Raw genomic sequence first — 12,139 nt, 5'->3', positions numbered from 1 at the left:
TATATGGAGGGGTAAAAGCCACAGTGATGTAAGTCAATATTTAAAAAAAGTTGACTTACACCACTACAGCTTTTACCCCTCCATATATAGGTACATGTTGCATTTTCTATTTTGCTGCATTAACGTTAATGTAGCATAAAATAAAAATAATAATACGTATGTGGTTTACATATACAGTACGCGGTATGTGTATTGCATGTCGTATGGCGTCAATATTTTGCATGTGTATAATATCCAGAATCTTGAATATAAGTATGTGCATATAGTTAAAATTTGTTTTTAATCGCATTCGTTTTCTCCCCACTATCCGTTAATTGAATGTTATAGCGAATCTTTCTGTATCGAAGTGTTGAAATATCTAAAGGCTTTCGACTAAAATGCATTATCTTCGTTCATATCATTTCGACACATGATGTTTATCTCTCTCTCTCTCTTTGCTTTTTACTACTTTATAAAAGATAATATAAAATTGTCAGTCACACACATGAGAATGATTTGTGATGACGAACGATTTGGTTGATGATATCTATGTTTAACAACGCAAAAAGGATCCCTGTCTCCATCAGCGACACTTTTCTTTCAGGGATAGGCATAGAAACCTTGTCTTTGGTATGGGAGGAAGAAATCTATATCGATCATCCGTTCCATTACTCGATCGTGAAAATTGATCAAACCCAAGAATCTGGAAGTCGTCGCACCATAACACTGTTTTCCGGAATCGTTGCTAAGCCTGAAATATAACGGGTTACGAAATTAATCGTGTCGACTGATCCCAGCATTACAATTATAACATTCACTGGCCAGTCGCCATATCTAGACTATTATACGTAATGATTCGTATGTGCCTTACACGAACTCAAAATTATGTGCACATTCCTGTTAAATTAATACTGTCGACATTTTAATCTTCGTAACAATATAAATACAAAACACTCTGTATTAAAACGCTTTTATACACGCGACTAACTCGAACATCTTCTTTTAAATAGATTAATATAGTCTCTCTTTTTATTGTACTATGTACTTATTCTCCGTGCTCGACATTGATCTACACATTCAGTTTCTTACGCGCGTACAACTTCTACTTAATTTGTTTTATTATTCTCTTTACAATATAGGTATACGTTTAACATATATAATATTACAGTATAAATAAATGAGTTTGAACAAAGAGTAAAGAATTATAACATATCTATATTGCATGCATAATATTATGTATAATAAATAAAAATATAAATAAATATAATATGATAGTTTCAGGATTCCTAACGAAAATCTCACCTCGAAGATCTGAAGAGTTTTCGGTTGATCGCCCATTTTTATACGCTATCGCAACACAGCGTGGCATTGAAACTGATCCATTAACTTTATTCACTGGACGGATTTTTACGCCTGAATCATCCAAATGAACTCAATTAATTACCTAATAACGTATAGAAATGTAGGAACTAACAATTAAAATTAAAAATAAAATGTTCAATAACGAAGCAAATATAAACTAAACAACCATACGTAAAGTTACGCATATATAAAATATGCAAATATCTAAGGTAATTATATGTACGTGAGAAATAAAGTTGGAGATGTAGTTATTAATAAAAAAAAATGTGATGGACATTCTCTCTTATATCGAATTACAAAATCTCATGTATCGCGTGAGAAAAATATAATTTTATCGCTATTTATTTTACATCTTTGTAAAGATTTTGAACAAAAAAGAAAACATTTTTTTCAATTCTCACACTCGCGTTTCACATTACGAATAGAGGATATTCAAATAGCAAGTAGTAAGAGTAACAAAAACATTACTCGCTGATTTTATGTATAATTGTAACAAATATCTGATATTTTTGTATGTTTTGTATGAATTTTTATTCCATCATAATTTTTGCATCTTCTTTCGCACACAATTCTATATTTTTTAAAGATCTCTCTTTCCTAAAGTTTATTTTGCACTGGAACATGTGTCTTTTGTCTCGGGTTTTATTATTTTATATTTAACAATTACGTACTTTTTTTAATTCTATATATTTTATTTTTGCATATGCAATAAACGAAAGTCAATGGTAATCTATTTTTATCGTGTATAAATGCTACATGTATCCTAATATGTTCCAGGAATGAAGTTGGTCTTCAAAATAATTCAGGAAACTCAAGACCTCATGATCGATCGTCCATTTTTCTATAATATCGTCAAGTTAGTCGGTTCCGAGGAAGCGCCTAATTTCTTATCGCTCTTTTACGGATATGTCCTTAATCCGCAATAATATGTAATGACATCCATATCTTCCGAGTATTTCCTGACTTTAATATTAGCATTATTAAATGGTCAACTCAAATATTCTGTGCGAGTGCTTTGTTCCAATAATTTTCTGATGATTTTAATAACAAAGTTCTCCAAAATCTTTGAACTTGACTGCTGACATTTAAGTGTGTCTATCTTTTAGCTTCATAACTTTAATTAAATTTTTAAAAAGAAATAAACGAGAACGATTGAATTTAAAATAAATCAACAACATCAAGCATCGGTATGAATATTTAAGGAGTCGAAGGGAAGATATGTAATAGAAATAAAACATTGCACTGAGAGAAGTAAAAAAAAAGATCTAAAAAATATTTATATTACTTACGAACTGCTGGTATTGTAAGGTTGAAATTTATTAATGCTGCATGTAAACGAGTGTTTGTGAAACAAATCGCTTTGCGACTAAAATCGTGTTATGGCTAACAATAAGACGAATGCATCAACGATCAAGCCAGCAAGTATTACATCGCGTTGTCCAACGATTTGTTTCAGTTATCAGCTATCAGCGATCCGCACGGATATGGACCGGCGATAACTTTTTGATAGATCGTCCATTCGCGTATAGCATCGTCAAACATGTCGCAAACACAGCAACAAATTCCTTTGATATAGTCCCACTTTTCTTTGGACAATGCGTTCAACCTGAAATTTGAAGAGGCAAGAAATCAGCAAGGGAAAGCGGCCTCGCTATTTGCTTCGTAGCAAATGCAGTCCACTGTAAACACTATTAACAGTTGATGTACATTGCGTTGTTTATTTTTATTATTAATATATACGAACGATGATGTGCAATATTCTTACATTCCAGTATAATTTCGCGTGAAATTGTTTAAAGGGAGACTCAGGGTGTCTAGCCGTAGCGGTCATGGAAACCTGGAAAAGATTCCGACAGAAAATGTCATTTTTTAAGAATTTAACGACATTCCAGAAAAGTCACAAAATTCCATGACTTTTCCATGACACTTTCTGTCCTTTTTTATCTAAAGTGTATAGCGGTCATGGAAATCTTCCGGGTTCCCATGACCGCTAGACACTCTGGGAGTTTAAAATGAGTCGACTAACAATTTGCGTGCCGTCATTTTTATGTCCGAATATGTTCAAGAGTCTTCTACCGAAAGTAAATTAACTTCATCGAGTTAATTACAAAAGTAATCGCATTTCACGCCGGTATAACACAGGTCCATCTCGACGTCTCGTTGTCATTATCAGACATAAGCGACGCATGACATAGTTCCATACATGTAGCAATGTTGCATGTGAAGTAGCAGGACTTCGTGAATACATTACGTGTTGGAGCCAAATCGATGACGGAAGATTTTACAGCATAAATAAATGATTGTTTCAGTAATCGGAATAAGGCCAGTTTCTATTCCCATCCCCGCACTTCTGCTGGAATTTAAAGTGGATCGTCCGTTCCTCTACAGCATCGTCAAATCAAACCTTGAAACCGAAAATAACGTTGTAAATCTGTTCATTGGACATGTTATCGAACCCACTGTTTAATAATTTACAAGCTTAGTTCAAAGTGATGTTTATTTGAAAAATATGAAGCTCGTGTTACAAATCTAATAATTAAAAAAGCACTTTTGGTATGTATTGTGAATGATAATAAATAACAATAATGCCTGACTCGAGCTATGTTATTCTCCTCCAATTATTCAACATGTGATATACAATTTAATTTTTGAATACAGTATATTTCTGAGTGATTACTCCTTCTAGATGGTTAAATAATATTAAAGCGATTAATTTGTCCTGATTGTCGCACACGTTTCAGCATGATCCTGCAGTGTCCTCCATATAATTCTTTAATTTTCTACAAAGAGTCCCTCCGTCTGTTCAACTCTCTTTATAAAGTAACTAACTTTACACAAATAAAATGGAGCATGCAGCATGAGACAGCAATTTACTTCGCGCGTTCTATCACATACAACAGGAGACAGAAGCATGCTTAAAACACGAGGCTCGGAGCAAAACATGTCGGAAAAATAAATTGGAAATATATAAGTCTTACGGGAATCGATGATTTGTTTCAGGAGTCGAGATGGTGAATTATTCAATTATTGTCCCCACCCAGGATCCCGAGGAGTTTCATATCGATCGTCCATTCGCCTATGGTGTCATTAACTCGAAACCGCAAGAAGAATCTTATGTAACGCTGTTCATCGGATTCGTCACCAAATTGAATTAGTCCGATAATTTGGAGATCGAATCAACGGCCTGAAATAATCGATAAATTTATGAATGATTGCGGTAGTTGGCGATGCAATGTTTCGTTTAACGTTTCTTGCATCCTGACGCGAAAAGAGTTACGTTGAAATTCGTAATAAGAGTCGTGATCGTTCCACTTTTGAACTTTTCAAATTTGTATTTCAATATTTTATCAGAGAATTAATAAAAGCTCATTAAAATTCGCGTTTCTTAATGCTTTAAAACCACCCAAGCACGCAATAATCATGTAACAGAGTTTTGTGTAAACTGTAAAATATAAATGATGTAGGTAATCTTGAATTACATCTTTTAAAGAATATAAAGAATTCTATAATAATTATAATAATTTACAATATTTCAATGCACTTTTTCGCGATCTCTCACATAATATCATCATCGTGTTCATTTCTGTTACTTCACATATATTATTCCCTTAAACGTTCATTTCAACCGCAATAATCGTCTCAGAAAGATAATTAATTTTATACAGATGTTATATGATTATAAAAAACAATTTCCTATACTGTAAATAGCGGTGTAAAATTTAAGATGTTGCAAATGACAGAATTACGATTCTGATATGTGAAGGTCTTGTATAAAGGAAAAAAAGAGACGAACCTTCAAATGTTATACGAGATCGAAGATCAATTTACTTATCAATACGATCACTTTTGGCATGCACTTTTCGTATTGGCCAAAGCATAAACGGCTTTTATTTGTAACTTGTACTGTGTTTCATTTGAGTTGTAGTTAACGCACTACGCCTTAATGTGTTATGCTTGTCACGTGTGAAATATTAAAATATATTACTATTGAATGTGTTCTTTCAAGATTGTTAATATTGCACACACAAGAAGACATTAATAGTAAATATATTAGACATTATCTGTAATGAATGAAACATATGAGATAATGTCTAATATACGATAAAATTGAAATGCTAAATACTGGTAGAAGAGATATATCGAGTCCATCTATCTCTACGTGGAGTCTCGCAGATAGATGGATTTGATGATACATTTCTCCGATGCTTTATAATAATTATGTTACAGGTGTTGTGGTACAGGCTTTCGCTCTTTACGAGGAGGAGGAACTCGAAATAGACCATCCATTTGTTTATACCATAGTAAAGACTTCCTCGAAGGGAGAAAAGGGCGTTCGCGAAGTGACACCGCTTTTCTTTGGAAATGTTATTAATCCTGAATACTGAGTCTCTCAAGGGATGCTGCTGAAATTTTAACTACCTCACCAAAGCAAATTTAACGGAGAACAAGAAAAGAGATACGTATTTATATAACAATCAATATAATTGTGCAGCTTGATAACTTTTTATATGTGCGCATATTTTTATGCATTTATAACATTTATCACGTATATTGTTCGTGATTATTTTTGTGCGTTACATATGTAAGCAAAACAGAAATGTGATGAATAAAGATATTAAAAATAAGTATGGCATGAATACTCACTAGTTTTGTTGTACCGGTCATTATTGAAACCTCTATCCTCTCATTGCAATGATTTTTGGCTCGTTTGGTAAAATTTCAATTATCTATCAATATTGTCGTTATTGAGAGATTGAATTGTTATTGGTTTTCCGCGATGCCGATTGGTTCTCTCGCTTGGCTCAATTCATACTGCGAGAGTAACTGTCGGCGCGAGAATCACGTTTTGACAACTCATAAATGACAAATTATTACGACTGATTTTATTCAAGTTATCTTAATGTCAAATAAACGTGAAAATTAAATTTGATAAATATTGTTAAAAATATATAATAGTCGAAATTAAATGGCACGCGTTTTGTAGTGTCAATTAGTTAATGTTAAATTCTATCAGCTATGAGTTTGTAACGTACTGTCGAGTGTATTAGATCCGAAAAAAAATTTTGCGGCAATAATTCCATTTTAAAGGGCCGCGATCGAATTGACAACGTTCTTTTTCTTGCTAATACTTAAATCTGCAAGATAAGAGCACGAAATACGAAGCCAACAGACTCGTTTGGACTGGGCGATCGAGTCTGCTTTTTTCAGATGTAAATACTTCGTCCGTTTTAAGCTGTAGATGTTTTGTCAGATAAGGCTTCCCGCCCTTGATGTACATGCCAACAGGGGATACTATACATGATCCCCGATTAGGATGTATATCAAGGGCAAGAAGATAAATTTATCATCTTTTTCACTGTCGGCTCGTCTTGCTTTTAGGTTCGGCAGCAAAGTCGGAAAATACTGGCGCTTCGGCCTGCAACCCGTAGTTTAACCTGCTAGAATAATGGAATCTCGAGGTTTGTTCCTTGAACGGCTATATTTTTTTCGTCTTCACCTTGACATGAGAAATACACAAGGTAGAGTCGAAAAAACAATTGCCGTTCAAGGTTATATTTAATTTGTTGTCTGACCACGTTCGAGGCATGATCTCTCCCTTGCTTATTGTTAGACCTGTAAACACACATATTTATTTAAACTATACATTCAAATTTTTAAGCATATAATAAAATATAAAGTAAAACATAAAATATTACGTCTAAAATAAGCATTTTATTAAAAGTTTTTCTTTTATATAATATAATAATATATAAGGTAGTCCAAATATAAATGGGAATTTGATTCTATACGCGTTATATACAGCACCACTGGAATATTTTATATACTACTTTTTAACATAATCTTTCTGGACTATGATATACTTGTTCTATATTATTTTAAAAGCTTCCTGATTCCTAAGTCAAAGAAGATGCTAGGTAACTGTGCCAAACAAACTCTACACAGTTTCAATGACCTTGTCAGTAGCGTGAAATTTTTTGCCTCCTAAAAAACTCCTTTAGCGGTCCGATTACCAAATAGCAATAATGACAAAGTCATTGAAACCGTACAGAATTGAGCTTGACAAGCTATATAGAATCCTTTTTGATTTAAGCACCGGGAAGCTTCTAAAATGATAGAACGAATACATTACAGTCAAGAAAGATTGTATTGAAATAGTTATTTGTGTAACAAGTGCGGTAAGTTGAAAATTGGACGTGCGGAGTGGACGCACGAACCGAAAGCGAGTGCGATCACCCGCACGAGTGTCCAATTTTCAACCCGCACGCACGTGTTACACACGTGCCCTATTTTATATCACACGTGCGTGGAAAGTAGTATACAAAACATTCCATTGTACATAACGTATATAAAAACAAAAATTCCTATTTATATTTAAACTATCTTCACACATATATATATATATATATATATATATATATATATATATATACATACATATACATATATATATATTCCGTCTTATAACGATAATACTGTGAAGACCAAGTAATTTGTTCAAGGAAACTCAGAGATTCGCGAAAATGTGACGCCACTAACGGGCGAACTGAACTGAACTGCACTGAAATTCCAGACTTGAAACGCCGATAACTGAATGTATGTGAAGTTAGCCCCGCACTTTTTGAATTTTTAGTTTTTTTTTATTGTGCCGTATTGTGCTACGTTTGTGCTGTATTGTGCCGCAAACCGCAACTCCGTAACCCAAAGCGTATTCGAGAAAATTAAAAAAAAACAAAATTTTTGATAGCCCCGCATTTTTCGAATTTTCAGTTTTTTTTTATTGTGCCGTATTGTGCTAGATTTGTGCTGACTTGTGCCGCAAACAAGAGATTGATAACTTCGATAACAATTAAGAAAAAAAAATAAAAAAAAAATTATACTAGCCCCGCATTTTTATCGAAATAAACCCATTTTTTTTTGTTGATAGATAATAATTTGTGCCACGTTGTGCCGTTGGAACTAACTCGATATCTCTTTTCGTTGGGCAGATAAAAAATATTAAATTTTTAAACAAAATAACAATTAATTACTTCAAAATTAATTACTTCGCATTTATCAAACTTCTGTAAACTGTGCTGAGTTTCGCTAGATGAGTACAACAAAGAAATGGCCAAAAATGCATAGAAAGTTGCAGGGGTTGAAAATAATGGGCTAAGGGAGAGGGAGAAATAGGGGTGAGAAAAAAATTTTACAATTTAAAATTTTTTAAAATTGTGCCGGGTTGTGCTCGAAGAGTACAATAACTTTTCTTAATGACAAAATGTCCGCAAGTCGTTAGTTTTCGCAGCACAACCATCTAGAGAAAGCAGTTTTTAGGAATTCCAATTTTTAAATCGCTATAACTTTTGAACCGTGACAGGGAATGAAATTTTGCGACTTGTGCTGAGTTGTGTTGGACGGGCACAACAAGAAAACGGCTAAAAAAGAATCGAAAGTAGCAGGGGTTGAAAATAATGAGCCAAAGGGGATGGGGGTGAGAAAAAAAATTCGCATTTTCAAATTTTTTAAAATTGTGCCGGATTGTGCTAGGCGAGTACAATGACTTTCGTTAATAACAAAATGTCCGCAAGTCGTTAGTTTTCGCAGCACAACCATCTAGAGAAAGCAGTTTTTAGGAATTCCAATTTTCAAATTGCTATAACTTTAGAACCGTGACAGGGAATGAAATTTTGCGACTTGTGCTGAGTTGTGCTGGACGGGCACAACAAGAAAACGGCTAAAAAAGAATCGAAAGTAGCAGGGGTTGAAAATAATGAGCCAAAGGGGATGGGGGTGAAAAAAAAAATTCGCATTTTCAAATTTTTTAAAATTGTGCCGGATTGTGCTAGGCGAGTACAATGACTTTCGTTAATAACAAAATGTCCGCAAGTCGTTAGTTTTCGCAGCACAACCATCTAGAGAAAGCAGTTTTTAGGAATTCCAATTTTCAAATTGCTATAACTTTAGAACCGTGACAGGGAATGAAATTTTGCGACTTGTGCTGAGTTGTGCTGGACGGGCACAACAAGAAAACGGCTAAAAAAGAATCGAAAGTAGCAGGGGTTGAAAATAATGAGCCAAAGGGGATGGGGGTGAAAAAAAAAATTCGCATTTTCAAATTTTTTAAAATTGTGCCGGATTGTGCTAGGCGAGTACAATGACTTTCGTTAATAACAAAATGTCCGCAAGTCGTTAGTTTTCGCAGCACAACCATCTAGAGAAAGCAGTTTTTAGGAATTCCAATTTTCAAATTGCTATAACTTTAGAACCGTGACAGGGAATGAAATTTTGCGACTTGTGCTGAATTGTGCTGGACGGGCACAACAAGAAGACGGCTAAAAAAGAATCGAAAGTAGCAGGGGTTGAAAATAATGAGCCAAAGGGGATGGGGGTGAGAAGAAAAATTCGCATTTTCAAATTTTTTAAAATTGTGCCGGATTGTGCTAGGCGAGTACAATGACTTTTGTTAATGACAAAATGTCCGCAAGTCGTTAGTTTTCGCAGCACAACCATCTAGAGAAAGCAGTTTTTAGGAATTCCAATTTTCAAGGCGCTATAACTTTAGAACCGTGACAGGGAATGAAATTTTGCGACTTGTGCTGAGTTGTGCTGGACGGGCACAACAAGAAAACGGCTAAAAAAGAATCGAAAGTAGCAGGGGTTGAAAATAATGAGCCAAAGGGGATGGGGGTGAGAAGAAAAATTCGCATTTTTAAATTTTTTAAAATTGTGCCGGATTGTGCTAGGCGAGTACAATGACTTTCGTTAGTGACAAAATGTCGACAGGTCACATTTTATGGATTTTACAATACAACTGTTACAATACAACTAGAAACTTGGGTTTTAGTTGTAGAAGAATTCTAAACCCCATGCTACTTTCGATTCTTTTTTAGCCGTTTTCTTGTTGTGCCCGTCCAGCACAATTCAGCACAAGTCGCAAAATTTCATTCCCTGTCACGGTTCTAAAGTTATAGCAATTTGAAAATTGGAATTCCTAAAAACTGCTTTCTCTAGATGGTTGTGCTGCGAAAACTAACGACTTGCGGACATTTTGTCATTAAGAAAAGTTATTGTACTCTTTGAGCACAACCCGGCACAATTTAAAAAAATTTTAAATTGTAAAATTTTTTTCTCACCCCTATTTCTCCCTCTCCCTTAGCTCATTATTTTCAACCCCTGCAACTTTCTATGCATTTTTGGCCATTTCTTTGTTGTACTCGCATCTAGCGAAACTCAGCACAGTTTACAGAAGTTTGATAAATGCGAAGTAATTAATTTTGAAGTAATTAATTGTTATTTTGTTTAAAAATTTAATATTTTTTATCTGCCCAACGAAAAGAAATATCGAGTTAGTTCCAACGGCACAACGTGGCACAAATTATTATCTATCAACCAAAAAAAAAATGGGTTTATTTCGATAAAAGTGCGGGGCTAGTATAATTTTTTTTTTTATTTTTTTTCTTAATTGTTATCGAAGTTATCAATCTCTCGTTTGCGGCACAAGTCAGCACAAATCTAGCACAATACGGCACAATAAAAAAAAACTGAAAATTCGAAAAGTGCGGGGCTATCAAAAATTTTGTTTTTTTTAATTTTCTCGAATACGCTTTGGGTTACGGAGTTGCGGTTTGCGGCACAATACAGCACAAACGTAGCACAATACGGCACAATAAAAAAAAACTAAAAATTCAAAAAGTGCGGGGCTAACTTCACATACATGATAACTGAACCTGTTAACTGTTTCGAACAATAATGTTACATTATATTTCATAGCAAACTATACACTGTACGTTTAATTAATACAAATGTAATTAAAAACAGAGGCTATGAGAAATAAAGAAACACGCGTATAAATAAAATTTGAAATATTTACAACAAATTACGTGAACGAGCGAATTGCGTGCCCGTTTTTTTTTTTTAACGAAAAACGAAATTGTATTCGCACGTTTTTGAGCTTGTTCGCACTCTCGATGTTCCGAATGTTCACACACACATTTCAAAATAAAATCGTTCCCTCGTTCTGCGATTGTTCGCGATCTCGATAAGCAAAGCGAGAACGCCAAACGCGATCGTTCTCAATCACTCAATTAATTATTAATTTAATGAGTTTAACGAGAGAGATTCAACCTATTCGTTAAAGCGTCTTTCCCACCCGATTCGCTTAATCGAAGTAGAAATCGAAACGGGGGCAAGAGACACGTAAGCGAATTTCGAGGTTATCGTCTCATTGCGACACGCGGGACAACGATTCTATTAAAGATTCGGATGTATATCGCGCTTCGAAATATTTATCTCTCATGTCAAATTTATTCACCGATCACGGAGCACTGTAGGAGACCCAGGGTGATACTTACGTACGGCGTGTCGGCGTTTAGGTATCTCGTTCAGCGACAGCATCCCACTCGTTTTTAGTCGACACAAGAAGAAACGGAATATTCGGCGTACGTTCACTTTGCAACGCTCCGTAACCGGATTTCTTTTCGTTCACGAGAAAGGAATTACACGAGCGACAACGTCTCGCTGCGTCTCACGTATTATTTGCACGTGCCACGTGCCAGCGCCCAGCGCCAGCGCGCCGCCGCCGACGCACAGTCGGGGTGAGACGCGATTGGCTCGCGAGTCGAGCCTTCGAATCCGGCCAATCACATTCGGCCGCTCCGATGGTAACTAGGGATCTTGGGGCTTGGGGCGCGAGGCGCGCTTCGCGCTTCAACTCGCGTCGCGCAGGTCCGTGCAAGCACGTGCAAGTTCCGTGTTCCGTTATTGTTGATGTTGAGTGTTGACTGTTGATTCGAGTCGAGTCGAGTCAGAGCAGAGCTTC

At 35.2% G+C, this 12,139-nt stretch overlaps 1 protein-coding gene across 13 annotated transcripts in view; it reads left to right on the top strand.

The window, feature by feature from the left end:
- The window catches only part of LOC143903281 (serine protease inhibitor 3/4-like), a 43,081-nt gene extending 37,101 nt beyond the window's left edge, over nucleotides 1–5,980 (top strand). The window contains exons 8-9 of one of the 13 annotated variants that reach the window (XR_013258674.1): nucleotides 2,798–3,022; nucleotides 5,569–5,687. Coding sequence is in view for 7 of the 13 variants with exons in the window: in XM_077416758.1 (XP_077272884.1) it covers nucleotides 2,798–2,958 (161 nt within the window). In the remaining 6 variants the exon portion in view is untranslated. The other 12 variants (XR_013258675.1, XR_013258672.1, XR_013258670.1 and 9 more) reach the window with 12 other exon arrangements.
- The last annotated feature ends 6,159 nt before the right edge of the window (nucleotides 5,981–12,139 follow it).

The sequence above is a fragment of the Temnothorax americanus genome, unplaced genomic scaffold (assembly GCF_048541705.1).
Source record: "Temnothorax americanus isolate GAGA-0224 unplaced genomic scaffold, ASM4854170v1 Scaffold45, whole genome shotgun sequence".
NCBI classification, from domain to species: domain Eukaryota; kingdom Metazoa; phylum Arthropoda; class Insecta; order Hymenoptera; family Formicidae; genus Temnothorax; species Temnothorax americanus.
The sequence above is the reverse complement of the archived record's forward strand: the minus strand, read 5'-3'. Positions and strand labels throughout refer to the sequence as shown.